This window comes from Macrobrachium rosenbergii, chromosome 11, assembly GCF_040412425.1.
Source record: "Macrobrachium rosenbergii isolate ZJJX-2024 chromosome 11, ASM4041242v1, whole genome shotgun sequence".
Lineage (NCBI taxonomy): Eukaryota > Metazoa > Arthropoda > Malacostraca > Decapoda > Palaemonidae > Macrobrachium > Macrobrachium rosenbergii.
This window is the reverse complement of record NC_089751.1, coordinates 24,599,362-24,614,255: the sequence shown is the minus strand read 5'-3', so window position 1 is coordinate 24,614,255 and position 14,894 is coordinate 24,599,362. Positions and strand designations below refer to the sequence as shown.

The following is a 14,894-nucleotide window of genomic DNA, read 5'->3' as shown; positions in this document are numbered from 1 at the left end:
TTCACTAATAAAAAAATGAGGCGTCCAAAGAACACGAGGACTGCACTATTGCGTGGGCAGATCTTGGACCTACAAGAAAATGCAGCTTTCACATTTTTTAGAGCATTATTTATTACCAAGTAATTACAAAAAATGTCAGCATATATATATATATATATATATATATATACGCGTTGAACGCAGTACAGTAGTTCGGCCGGAATTTATGCATAAGTAGATAATTTTTTGTACGCCCATTTGTGCATCTGTAAATAACTTCAATGTGCATGTATTATATATCATACGAACGGCCATTCTTTGTACTTTATCATGCTGAACAGCATAATGTAAAAATATCAACGTTTCTATATAATAATCGTTGCCGTATATTTTCTTAAAAAAAAAAGATTGTCCGTAATCTAACGACAATCGCTCAATTTTATTCTAGCAATACATATATCTTTCTTTTGTGCATATTATAGGAATTTATTCAGCTTTCTAATGCCACCTTCATTTTTATTTTATTCTAACAATACATATATCTTTCTTTTGTGCATATTATAGGAATTTATTCAGCTTTCTAATGCCACCTTCATTTTTATTCTATCTTTATTCCTTTCTTAGGTACGATAAGAAACTTCAACATTTTAGGTTGGAAAATCTGAAAATTGCCCTCCGTAAAAAATTTGCAGTTTTTAATTGGTAATAGCTAAGTAACAAATTTATAGCAAAATGATTGCTTCCACGTGAAAGTTCAAACATTTCCACACAATTTACATATAAAATAAACTCCCCAAACCTAATTAATATATTTTTCATGGTATTTTATATGGTTATTTAAAAAAAGTAGCTGTGATTTTCCTTAAAATTTTCACATTCATCATGTCTTTATTATTTCTAAGCCTTGCAAAGATTTTCTGATTGCGTTAGGAAAAAATTCAATCATTTGCCAACATCATAAAACAAATGAAGCACATATTGGTTATAGTTTGGATGTATCGATTTTTACAAAGAAACTTTTCCGCTCGAGCCCCACTTTTTAGACACGTTTTGATTCAAACTACGCAATTTCTCGGAACATGGTATGTTTTAAGTCTTTCAGTTGTTGTGTAGATTGAGACATTACAGGTTTGTGTTGTAGCTGAGAATTTTGTGCGAAGATTTCTCAGAGCAAGTTTACCTTCACTCCCACAACCCTCAACACGAATGATTATGGCGCAAGTCCTAAGGTTGCATTGGTCCTGTCTACATGCTCAGGACCAGTCAAAATTTACCGTCTTGTCTCTTTCCTGCCTTGGGGGTTGTGAGTCCTCCCTTCCCTTAGATACAAATTATTTCTTTTCCTTTCTCTCAGGGCAGGAAGTTTTTCCATTCCTGAAGGGAGAGAAGGCATATTTTTTTCTTTTCCAGCCTTTCCGTTCAGATCTTGTTTTGCCTCTGGACTTCCCTGTCTTCCTCTTGAGCGACAGTTGTCAGCCTTCCCCCTTGACTTGGGACAAACTTGACTTGGTGAGAGGGATCTTGAGTCTCAGGAATTTGTTCCCGGGTTTGAGTCCAAGAGTCCATATACCATTATGTATTTCTTTGGATTAATTTTTATGGAATTTTCCACTTTAGCTAAAATTTATGGGACCTGATAAATAGGAAAAGATATAGCCGGAAATGGGTAAATATCTGAAACTAAAATAGTGAGAATTGTGGTAGGACCATCAACTGCCCGATAATGTTTGGACCTGAGAGTTATCAGGTTGATAGTGCAAAGGCAGAACTATTCTTTAGGGCTGGACCATGGATTCCAGGGGGTTCTGGTTGTGGGGATAGGACTCTCGGCATTCTATCCAGTTTGCCCATAATATGATTAAGGTGGGGATGCTTGTATTTTTGTAATACTTTGTCCTAGCAAGCAGGATTGGCTTACACTTGGGCCACTCTAATCATGTTGTGCCATCCCCTGTGGGGTAGGGTAGGGGGCGGACATTTGGGAGTCTGTTCTCACTTGTGCCATTAGTGGAAAAATAAACTCCATGAAAGGCTGATGATATCTTTTTAAGGTTTTCAGGTTTGTTTGTTTATTTTTTTTATACTTAAATCTTTTTGAATAGTAGTTTTGTAAGGATTCAAGTACCCCTGGGCCCTTTGATGGTACTGACTCGGCACAGGTAATGACTGCTGAAACTGCCTCGTGACATCCTTTGTCTAGAAAAAAAAAAATCTTGATGTAATTACACTGGAACCATATGCTCCAGTAAAAAGAGAGAGAAAAAAAATCGTACATATCATCTTGACCCAACCTTGACTCACTTCGACTCCCTCTTTGCGAGTGGAAGTTAGTCAAGGTTTCTAACCTTAGAAACGTACCAAAAATAATCAGCACTCAAGTTAGAAAGCTATTTATTGAGCAGACACTCTACGACTGACATGTCGTTTAGACAGATAAAAGAAAAGACATAGCTTACAGAAGCCACAACAAAAAGGCAGTTTGAAAATTATTTATCAATAAAAAATATAGATAACATAAATATGATACTAAGTAAAAAAAAAACATGATGCTATGAACAGTATTCAGGGTATCATTGTACTTCCTGAGAATAACAACAAGCCAGTTGAAAAGAAAATACTATTAGACTCACTTAAAAAGAGACATCAAAATGTACAGGATTGTGAACTATAAGATCTGCCAAGTGAACAGATGAATAAATAAATGTTAAAAATCACAAAATTAAAATTTGAAGGTCAAGATCTACCTCAGAAAATAAAAATTTTAGGCCAAACCGGAGAAGTAAGACCATACGTTCCAATGCAGCTGGTGTAAAAATTGTAATAAATATGGACACACGAAAATATTGTCAAAACGAACCTGTGTGTGTGTATCGTGGATTTAAAGAACATGCCACACAATGGAAGTGCAACGAACCAAAGTGTATAAACTGTGGACAAGAACGTCATGCAAGATCCAAAGAATGTATGTACTATATTTACAGTACAGTTAAAAATATTACAAGAAAGAACTGGAATGTCTGTAAAATAAGTTAAATTAGAATTGAAAGTGAGAGGAATTCAAGATCCACCTAAGAAACATACTGGTAGAACTTTTATATAACCAAGAAAAAAAAAAAATATATATATATATATATATATATATATATATATATATATATATATATATATATATATATATATATATATATATATATATATATATATATATATATATATATATATATATATATATATATATATATATATATATATATATATATATATATATATATATATATATATATATATATATATATATATATATATATATATAGTGTGATATATATATATGTATACCCATATAAAGTATATATATACATAATGGAGCTGTGGAAAGGCATTTTGTTTTCTATCCATTTATTAAGATGCTGACCTTTCGTATTGCTTGATACATCTTCCAGGCTGAAATAGTGATTAAAAGTAAATACTATTTACATATAAAAGATAAGGTACATGCACATTACATACTTATTTACACCACAATGGTAGTGTAAAGCACACACAGAGAGAGAGAGAGAGAGAGAGAGAGAGAGCAATTGTCTATTATTGAACTAATACATTTTTTGTAGTCTGGTAAATAAGGAATTTAGGGACACAGAACTATGGGTTAGGGATTGATTTTAAAATTAAGCAGTTTGTTAAGCGATCTATGGAAGATAGATGGTGGGAAGTAATTGTTCTTAAAATAAACAATCTCATCATGAAAAGCAGGCCAACTGGTGGTCAAATTAAAAGCTCTATATATATGCTAGATTCCCTTATTTACCAGACTACAGATTCAGGAAAAAATGCATTAGATTATTCAATAGACAATTACCTGCACTCAACCTGAAGCTAATCCCGATGAATCCCCCGAACCATCGGGTCCCTCTTTCATTTCAAGGATAGAATGTCCCGTTTACCTCTGGTGTGTAATCTACAAATACACCTGTCCCAGATATAATCTAGGCACATACATCAGATGTACCAGGAGGCTGCTAAAGATCCGAATCTCTCACCAGGGGATTAGCTATAGAACAGGTAGTTGAATATCAAATCCTGACCAGTTGAATGTGAGAAACCATAGCAAGACTTTCAAAACACACATAGATGCCAAGGACTTTAGTATTGTGGGAAGAACACGAAACTGACCAGTCGAATGTGAGAAGCCATAGCAAGACTTTCAAAACACATATAGATGCCAAGGACTTTAGTATTGTGGGAAGAACACGAAGTATGGAGGAACTCGCCACCCTTGAATCTATTATGATCAAATTGGCTGTCCCTATCCTCAATCACCAATCAGCATCAATCCAACTGTTCACTGCATAGTTTGCTCTTGTTTTTAGCCTCTGTGTCTGTGCTCCCTCTCCCCCCTCTCTCTCTCCCCCTCCTGTTCTGCATCTCTTGTTAGTCTGCTTTACGCTACCATTGTGGGTAGGTGTTTTGCACTTCTTGCCTCTGCTTTTGGTTTTCCCCTTGCTCTGTTTTTTAACTGCTAATATGGTGTAAATAAGTATGTAATGTGTATATATCTTTTATACGCAAATATTGTTTCTTTTAATCGCTATTTCAGCCTGGAAGATGTGTCAAGCTATACAAAATGTTGGCTGCTTAATAAATGGATAGAAAACAGAATGCCTTTCCATAGCCCCATTATGTCTACTGTCTGAGTGTCTGCCCCTGCCTTTTATATATATATATATATATATATATGTATATATATACATATACATTATATATACACTATATATATACTATATATATATATACATATATATATACACATTTTCTGTGTATATACACACATATAGGACAGCAAACTCGATGAAAAGTGTGGCAAAGGAAAGCAGTTAAGAAATATAAATTCAAAAGTAGTAAGAAATATAAATTCAAAAGTAGTAGTATGAGTTTGGTGGCTGTCCTTCCTGACAGGTTGGAGCGTCGGTGTGTCTTGCTGGCTGAAGATTAGACACCCAACAATGTTTTAAGGTATTGGCATCTCCGAGTATGTTAACTGATGGAAACTTTTGATAAATGCCTTTATCAAACCTAGGTTCAATGTTAAGCCTTTGACTGCGTGGGATTGATCATAGTGCAACTGCGAGGATTTCCTCCTGTTACACCTTTCAACTTTTTTGTTCTCGGTTTCCCTTTCACAGCTGAGTGACCTCACAGGTCCCAGTGCTTGGTCTTTGGCCAAAATTCTATATTCCATATTGAAACATACAGGCAGTTTGAAAATATCCTAAAACTCCAAATTTCAACGAAAACTGATTTGTAATTTTTTTTTTCTTTGAAAATTGCATAATACATAAGCCTGTTAGGTTTAGTGTTACATTCTGCAGAGGTAGTTACAATGGCCACTTTGAGTGGCAGTTCATGTGCACCGGCAATAGCAGCACTTCCAACCCTCTCACACCATGCTTTGAAGTAAGCAATGTAGAAAATAATATTGTATACAAGAATAGAAGTGTTGCATATCACATCAGAGATGAATGATACCAATGCACACGAGATATATACCCACAGGGAAAATCTTAGCTGTGAAATCACAAACTTCTGGAATGTATTATGTTGGAAAAGGAAAAATAATTTTTAGTTGACACACAATAATTGTCATCAGTTTGATGTATTTGGTGACCATGTTGGACTAATGTATCACCTTCTTTGTTTTACAGAGTTACAACATTAAAATAAAGGACCCAAACCAACCAATGTTGCTATCAAAACCCAAAAAACGTGACCTTCGTAGAGGATCAGGGATGATTTATCTTGTTCCAGAGTTGTGTGTTATGACTGGTCTTACTGATGAAATGAGGCAAGACTTCAACATGATGCGGGTTAGTGTTTTATTACTAATGGTGAATAGAAATCACTTTGTAATATCATTAAGAAGTGCAACTTAAAGTATGTATAATGTTGTCTCAACTCTTTCCTTGAAGTAGCAGATTGCTATACTGTAAGCAGAAATGCCCTAATTTTGTTCCAGACAAACATTTTCTCACTAATGAGTAACATTAAATGAATGTAAGCAGTAAAAATCAGCTAGAATTCGTTACACAAAAAGGAACTACATTTATAGCTTTATTTACTTGGCTTGCTGGAATGGCCATTTTGTTAGAAAAATTTGATTCCACTTTTAAAAAATTAGAGCTTTCTTATTTTCAAGAAAAATTTGCATCATGCCACAAATACAAAAAATGCAGTAAGCTCATCTTGTGTGTTGTGTGTGTGTGTGTGTATGTGTGTGTGTATGTGCATATGTGCATATACACCGTTATGAAAAGTAGCCCAACATGCAGACTAGGCTTGTTTTACTAGGTTAGTAATGACCAGCTTGTACTGTATCTCTTTTAGGAATACACTGTGCTGTGTATTATGATCCTACGTATTATTTCCTTACCAAGCCTGTCATTCCTTTTACCGTTCCTCCGTTCATACTCTCTTCCTTCTATCTGACTTTCCACCCTCTAACAATTGCTTCAAAGTGCAACTGCAAGGCTTTCCACCTGTTACATCTTTCAAACCTTCTTACTGTCAATTTCCCTTTCAGCGCTGAATGACCTCAGAGGTCCCAGCTCTTAGCCTTTGGCCTAAACTCTATATTCTATTCTATTCTTACCTAGCCTATATGTATGTCTATAGATACTGTTGATCCAAAAGAGTCGTTCAGCTTACAGACTAGGTTATTTTGTTATAAAATTCCATTCATACTCTAAGCAAACTTTTTGTATGTTAATGATTGCCAGCTTGTGTCATTTGGAAATTAATTTTTACTAAGATTGATATTGCATAAAGGTGAAATGTGTCACAATAAAAATTATATTTCAGTCCTATTAGTATACTACTACATTATCCACACCCACTTAACCCAGAGGCATTTCAGTTACAGTCATCGCCCTACTTACGAACATTTTAATGTTAAAAACATTCAGAGAGACGAACAGACAGGATCACAAGTTGAAATTGTGTTTGGAGGGCTCCCCTTTGCCACATGCAAGTTCAGATTTTGCTGTGTGTGGCTATTGTATATGCTCTTGTGCTATGTGACTCTCCAAAACCAAATTTTCAACTAGCACAAGAGAGAGAGACTGTTACCCTTGGTCAGGTTGTTACATGACAGATTTCCATTTGCAAATCAAATATACAGCTGTATTGAGAATTATGATAATTTTGATGAACTTGCTTTATGTACTACATGCAATTATATTCATGTATTATGGTTGTTTTATATATTATGAATACAGTAAAGCGATCGTGCACCATTTGCATTCCGGTAATGTTTGGATCTTAAAATGATCAGCAGATTGCATTTTGCAGACATCATCATTGCCATTTATTTTGTCAGTTTCGTATATGGCAACAAAATGTCTTGTGGCCTGCACATTGTTTCTTTAGCCACAGCTACAACCTTAACGTTAGTGGCATACTTCAACACTTTCTTCAATAGCGTGTGAAGGATGAATACAACTTTTATTTTATTTTTATTAATGGAAATCACCATGAAAAATTAGCAGGTTTTTAGCAAGTCGACAAGCTGTATCACAACGCTTAACAAATGCATGTTAGTTACAGTAACTAACATAGGTAAACAGCTGTTTTTTATTCGGTTGTTTATGCCAGTACTTGCTGTTCTTTATGCAAGTGCCTTGCACGCAACAGTAAATGGTTGTTAAATATAAGAAGTAGTAATGAATTCTTAGACAAACCACTAGTTTTAGGCCTGTTGGAATGTATGAAGATTTGCATTTAACCTACTGAATTTTTGCTTAGGACTATTTATTAGTTAAAACCTATCTTGGACATAACACGCATTATCAGTGGCGTCTACCAAAACTGGTATAGGCACAGAAAGCTTAGCCTCGTGTAATCTACCAAAAGTGCATCTTGCACTATAAAAGATATATATATATATATATGATATGATATTTTGGGATAATATTTTTAGGGTTGCAGGACGCACGAGATTGGATGATAAACGATTATATTGGGAAGTTACGCTTCTTTTTTGATGCTGTGTATTTTTGAGTTTCACAAAAGGTTTTCAGAAATAAACTGCACTTGTGTATTTATGGAGTAACCTTCAAACTCTATATCCTATTTACATAGGCATGAAGGGTAAGATACCTTTACAATGTTAAAAACCAACTTATGAACAGTTCAAGATACAAATGGCTGTCAGGAATGTAACTTGTTTGTGAGTTGGGTAGTGACTTTAGGCTTTCCTTGATAAGTGACAGTCTGATTTGGCAGCAATACTCGAAATCGTTTTTATTTTGAGGACCCCCTTTTTGTGTGTGTGTGTGTGTGTGTGTGTGTGTGTGTGGTTTTGATTTTCAAAAGTGCCAAAGGGAGTGGTATTGGTAAACATTTAATATACCAGTAAGTGGGAAATCTTGTGTTTCATATAAGTAACTTACCAAGTAGTTACATAGCTACTGTTTCTAACTCGCAACGGCAACTTTTTTAAAATTTGCAATAGCGCTTAATCTGTTTTTGTGTAGGTGACAGACCTTGCCCACTTATTGCGGAACACAGGAAACAACCTGGCAGGTAAGTTCAATTTTTCTGCTGGTTCTGGTATACACATCAGCACCAATTGCAGCAGCAATTTTGATTGGTTTTCAGTTGTCATTTCGGACTTGGTGAAGAACAGTTATTTGTTTTGGTTATGCAGCAAGCTATAGATAGTTTATCATCATATTTCTGTTTCCTAGTGGTTTTTGAATCTCAGATTCTAGCAGTTCGAGTATTCACTATTGCAGTGAAGGCTGTAAAACTAGGTTCACTAGAGCTTGCTATGATCCTCATTCGATGTGTAGTAAATGTAGGGACAAGACTGTAGCATTGAGAAGACCTGTAATGAATGTTCATCATGGGATAATAAACAGTGGAAGATTCTTTAGTCTCACTTAGTCAAATTAGGTGGAGATAGGAAGAGGAAAGCGGCTTCTAGAGCCAAAAAATGATCTCAGTGTAGAAGCTACGCCTAAACCTAGGGTAGAGGTTAGACCTATTGCTCTCCCTACCACTCCTATTCCTTGCCCTTCTACTGAACAACCTCCTGCTCCAGTGTCTGACTCCCTTGCTTCTGATCCTAATGGTTTGATAAGAAAATTAACCTAGTCATAAGTACAGTGGCAGAGCTCGGAGCTTCCCTGAAAGTGGTAATGGATAAAGTGTTCTCTGATAAGTGAAAGTGCAGTGCCAGTAGAGGTGGTGGCTATCTGTCCCGCTGATTCTCCTGGAGTCTAGACCAAGGTCCCTGTCCTGCTCCCCTAAACCTTGGAGAAGACATACCGAAAATCCAAGGGAGGCTGGTGGGGTTTGCACACAGGTAGTCGCACCCTCAGCCGCAGACAGCCATTGGAAAGGTGTCTTTGGATGTGCATCAGTTATCCTCAATCTCTTCTGACAACTCGGCATGGACAGACGGCACCACAAACAGTAATTGGACTCTTCTTGGCTGCTTAGATGCCGTTCTGAGAATCTTCGTTGCTGTCCAAATCCACATCCCAATAAGCAGTATCTTCTTCTTCCCAGCTTGTTCCCAATTTTATATGGGGTCGCCATTTCGGATGAGCCGTTTCCATCTATTTCTATCCTGCGCTTCTGTCTCATCAATTCCCTTCTCACGCAGGTCTCCCCTCACATAGTCCATCTCTTTCTTGGTCTTCCTCTTCTTCTTCTTCCCTGGACCTCCATCCCCATTGTATGTCTACCAGCGTGGTCCTCATCTCTCCTCAACAGGTGTCCATACCATCTCAGCCTCCCCTCCTGCACTTCCTTTGATATTTCCACCACCTCTGTCGACCCCCAAATGTAATCATTTCGGATCCTATCCTCTCTCGTCACCCCAGCCATCTACCTAGGCATTCTCATTTATGCCACATCCATCTTTTTCTTCTCTGTCTTTCTCAAGCTTGCTGTTTCCGTGCCATACATCATTGCTGTTCTTACCATTGTCTTAATGAAATTTTCCTTTTAACCTCAGTGGTACTCTTTTGTCACAAAGAACTCCGGAAGCCGCTGTCCAGCTGTTCCAGCCTGCCTGTACCCAATGTTTTATTTCTTCCATAATTCCTCCAGCATTAACAAAGGATCCCAAATACTTGAAATTATCAACTCTCTCTATTGGTTCTCCCCCAAGCTGAATCACCCCCCCTCATTGGTGGTACACATATTCTGTCTTAGATCTACTTATTCTCATTCCTCTGTCCTCCAGTACTTTGTCTCCATCTTTCCAATTCCATTCCCAGATCTTCCCTGCTCTCTGCGCACAGGACAATATCATCCGCATACAAAATGTTCCACGGTACTGCCTCCCTTACTTCCTCTGTGATAATATCCATCACTATGTTAAAGATAAATGGGCTAAGAGCTGACCCCTGGTGTATATCTGCTTGCAAACATCTGGTGCCACTCCCTGAGCGCCCGGTGCCCTTGTCCTAGTGCCAAGCACCTGATCTTAGGCACCCATCGCCTATTTCATCTGCTCTGAGACCGAGGTCTCCTTCGCCTCCTTCAGTTAGGCCTCCAGCATTGTCTTTTCCTTTGGACCGTGACGACCATACTCTGGCTCCTATTTATTGGCAGTTAGCCCAAATTATGGACTTGGTAAAGAAAGCTCCTTCCACTCCCAAGCCGTCTTAGTATGGTATCCTGTCCCCGGTCTCCTCATAAGAGGAGGAGGTTGACCAACAACCTCCTCGGCTTATGCTGCTTTACTGCAGTACCTTTTGGTGAATTTTCCTGAATTTTTGTCCCAGCTGCTCTGTCCTTGCCAGCTTTGACCTTTTTAATGAGGAGTTAACTGGATGACAGGACAAGACTTCACAAGATGGTCCTTTCTTTCTCTTCTAAGAAGTCTTTCAAAGAGATGGGAGACTGGCTTTCGCTTTTACTCCCACTCGTTTAATCCGTGGAGGTACTTGTCTAAATGACCGGCAAAGCTCCTCCTTTGGGAGTCGCTGCCTCCTTCAAAGGGGACTTCTCTGGTCTAAACGACTCTTCTCGTTGTTCTGCATTCTTGTCGGTGAAGATCATGTTATCCTATGCAGAACTAGATCATCTAGTCAAAGACATTTTTAAGGTCTTAGAAGTTCTAAGTTTCCTGGATTGGATGGTGGGCGCACTGGCCAAGAAAATCAAGGACCACCAGGATGTAGCTGGAGATATCGTCTCGGACTGGCTCGGGGTTCTGTCCTTTGCTGACAAAGCCATTAGAGATGGCTCTCTAGAGCTTTCTGCTTTATTCACCTAAGGAGCACTTAAGAAAAGAGAGCTCTGGTGCTCGTTTGCTTCAAAGGGAGGTACAGGCAGTTCCTGGTTAATGGCTGACTCGGTTAACAACGGTTCGGTTTTATGGTGCTTGTCTAGCGACGAAAGTCGGCAATTTTCGTCGCCGAAAATTGCTGATTTCCGCTTGTTGGCACCGATAATTGGGTATTGGCGCCGATATATACCTAACAGAGATGCCGATAACCAAAAATCGGCGCCGAAAAGCGCTGATAGCCCCCGAAAAAGCGGCAAAATCGCCGATTTTCGGTTATCACACCCTCAGAAACGGAACTCCGCACATAACTGGGGACTGCCTGTACCCAGATTCAGAAGTCAGCCCTGTTATTCTTGCCCCTAGACCAACATCAACAGATGAAATCTATGCAGGACTTGTTGGCCCAGTCGTCTAAGAGATCCAAGAATTCAACTGCTTTGCAAACCAGGACTACCTCACCCCTCCAGCAACAACCTTTTCATGGAGGGAGATCTAGAGCACCATTCAGGACCCTTACAAATGTCTGGTTGATGTCTGTCTGTTAAGAAGAGCTCTTCCAAGCCACTACCTAAAAGTAAGAAGGGAGTCCTTCATGCACCTGTAGGAGCCAGACTTCTAGAGTGTTGGGAAAAGTGCCCGATAAGAGGAGCGGAGCTTTGGATCATCAGAGTTCTGAAAGAAGACTATGTCATCCCATTCCTGGAGTGCCCCCCGTCAGTCACTTCTCCCAGTAGGCTCCGAGACATTCAGCCTTTTGGAGGAAGTTTCTACTCTCATCCAGAAAAGGGCCATAGAGGAAGTCAGAACACCAGCACGGAGGGGTTTTACAACCAACTCTTTGTGGTACCTAAAGTATCTTGGGATTGGAGACCAGTCCTCAGTGTAAGTGCCCTCAATCATTTTGTCCTGAAGACAAAATTCAAAATGGAGATAAGCCATTCATTCCTTTCATCCATTCACCAGGGTGACTGGATGATAACCTTAGACATGCAAGATGCACACTTTCACATTCTTATCCATCCAGTTTCCAGGAAATATCTAAGGTTCATCTTCTAGGACAAGGTGTGCCAGTTTTGTGCCCTTAGCTTTGTCCTCTCTACACCCCCTCAAGTATTCACTAGAATCCTCACTCCTCTCTCGAAATGTCTCCATTTAGTATGGATCAGTGTCACTCTTTACCTAGGTGACTGGCTGGCTGCTTCAATCCTCGTCGAAGGACAAGTGCATGAAGGACACAAGCTGCTGCTTCTTACCCAGGAGCTGGACCTTCTTATCAGTCTTCAGAAGTCCCATTTGACCCTGTCGCAAGAAATCCTCTATTTGGGGATCACTGAACTCTTGGAATTTTCGGGCTTTTCCGTCTCCCAAGAGAAAATCCAGCTGCCTTCAGACAGTCTGAAGTATTTGGCATCCATAGAGATGTTTATCAGACTAGCTAGACTTCATGTGAGAGCTCTCCAGTTTTATCTGAAGGCCAACTGGAACAGAAAGACTCAGCCAGATATTTATGTATTTCAGATCACCCCAGAGATCAAATTGGACCTGCAGTGAAGATTGTCAGAAGGTAAATCCCTTCAACCTCTGAGCCCTGACCTAGAATTTTATTCCGACGCCTCAGACATACCCCGGGGAGCCCTACTGGGGAATCGGGAAGTATCCAGTACATGCACCCCAGATCAGCAAAGCCTACATATCAATGTAAGAGAGCTGAAGGCAGTTCAGCTAGGCCTCCAGAGTTTTTCACCCACTGTCTGCAACAATACAGTAGTGGTACATGCGGACAATACCACGGCCTTAGCATATGTTCACAAACAAGGTGGTATCCATTCCTTTTCTCTCTGCCAGGCAGAATGAAATTGAGTGACTCTGGTCACCCGCTTTATCCAAGGGAAATTAAATGTGATGGCAGAGGAGTTGAGTCATTGAAAGCATGTCTTTCCCACTGAGTGGACCCTGGATTCTCTGTTTTGTCTAGATCTATGGAAGCTGTGAGCCAGGCCAACAATAGACCTGTTTGCCACTTCCAAGAACCATCATCTTCCTCTGTTTTGTTCTCCAGCACCAGATCCTCTTGCATGGCCAATGGATGCCGTGCTACAAGATTGGTCGAACCTAGACCTATACACCTTCCCACCCTTCAGCATGATCAGGGAGATGTTAAACAAGTTTCACACACACCACAACGCAACTATGACCCTCATAGCTCCATTTTGGCCCCAGAGGGAGTGGTTCCCAGACCTTCTATGGTGGTTAGTAGATTATCCAAGACTCCTCCAAAAACCGTCTTTACTCAAGAGAACCCCATTTACGAAGACACCACCAAGGGCTGTCTGCTCTTGCTCCGACAGGCTTCAGACTGTCCGTAAGCTCGTCAGAGCGAAAGGTTTTTCAAGTGGGGCTGCAGAGGCTATTGCACAATACAGGCAAAAATCTTCTAGCCAGACCAAATGGTCAGTCTTCACTGACATTAAAAGGGTAGGTTTTTCCCAAGGAGATGCAGTTTGCTCCTTCACCCTAGGCTTTTTGGCCAAGAATGAGAACCTGTCCAAGGCCTGGCCTTGCTCATTTACCATTAAGAACTTAATGGATATTCCCAGTCATAAAGAAGAGTGAGAACTATGTCCAGTCAGAGCTCTTAGATACTATCTGAATAGGACAGAAAAGATCAGGGGTCCATCTAGTAATCTTTGGTGTTTGGTTGAGAACCCTTCTCGTCCTCTGTCAAAGAATGCCTTGTCGTTCTTCCTGAGAGATGTGATTACAAGAGTCACATTCTCAGATCCAGGAGGACATTTTACCAAACTTTAAAAGTGAGAGCTCATGATATCTGATGTCGACCGCTTTGGCTTTCAGACTTAAGTCCTTGGCTTCCATTATTCAGTCGACCTACTGGAAGTGCGGGTCTGTTTTTGCCTCTCACTATTCGAAGGCAGTGGTTTGATGATTGCAGTACCTTGGGGTTGTTATTGATGGCTGGCATGGTATTGGGTGAGGAATTAGGAAGCACTTTTTTTTTTTTATGCTTTTGCCTTTGTGTAGGGCTGCCTTGTCTCTAAACTCCACTTGAACAACTTCAATCATGGTTTTTCTCTCGTTAATGAGATACTTACCATCAGGATAGAAAATGCACATTGAAGCCTCTCGCCAAGGATTGTTAGCATCATCAATAGGGGAGAATGTTGGAGCCCCTGTTATTTCCACTCTCCCTTGCAGGATGAAGTACTTTTACACTTTGGAGTATACATCACTGACTTTATTTCTTTAATTTCCTGTTCGGAATCATGCAAAATGCCCATTATGTACTGCCGTTCTGTGGCAAGGGCATCTTTGATGTTGCTCATAATTTCCTTACGGAACTGGTCAAATACTGCAAACTGTGTATCCCTTTTGGGGGAGCTTGCATATTCTGACTGAGCATCTGCAGCCGAAGTGTGACTGCCTGTAGCCCAGGGAGTAGAAGTCCTGGGTGAGTTACTATACCCCTCTGAATATGTAGTCATTTCACTTGGGGTTAACTGAATCCTTGTATCCCTTTTGGGGGAAGGATCCTGATCAGCTTCTGAAATATGCATGGGGGATTGAATTCCTTCTGGAAAGTTTCTGCCCCGATAAGCTGAAG

General features: G+C 39.5%; 1 protein-coding gene across 4 annotated transcripts in view; it reads left to right on the top strand.

The window, feature by feature from the left end:
• Positions 1-14,894, top strand: part of LOC136843249 (piwi-like protein Siwi) — a 164,584-nt gene that overhangs the window by 66,508 nt on the left and 83,182 nt on the right. For all 4 annotated transcript variants that reach the window (XM_067111364.1, XM_067111362.1, XM_067111363.1 and 1 more), the window contains exon 11: positions 5,679-5,840. In XM_067111364.1, the coding sequence (XP_066967465.1) occupies positions 5,679-5,840 (162 nt within the window). The remainder of the gene's footprint in view (positions 1-5,678; positions 5,841-14,894) is intronic.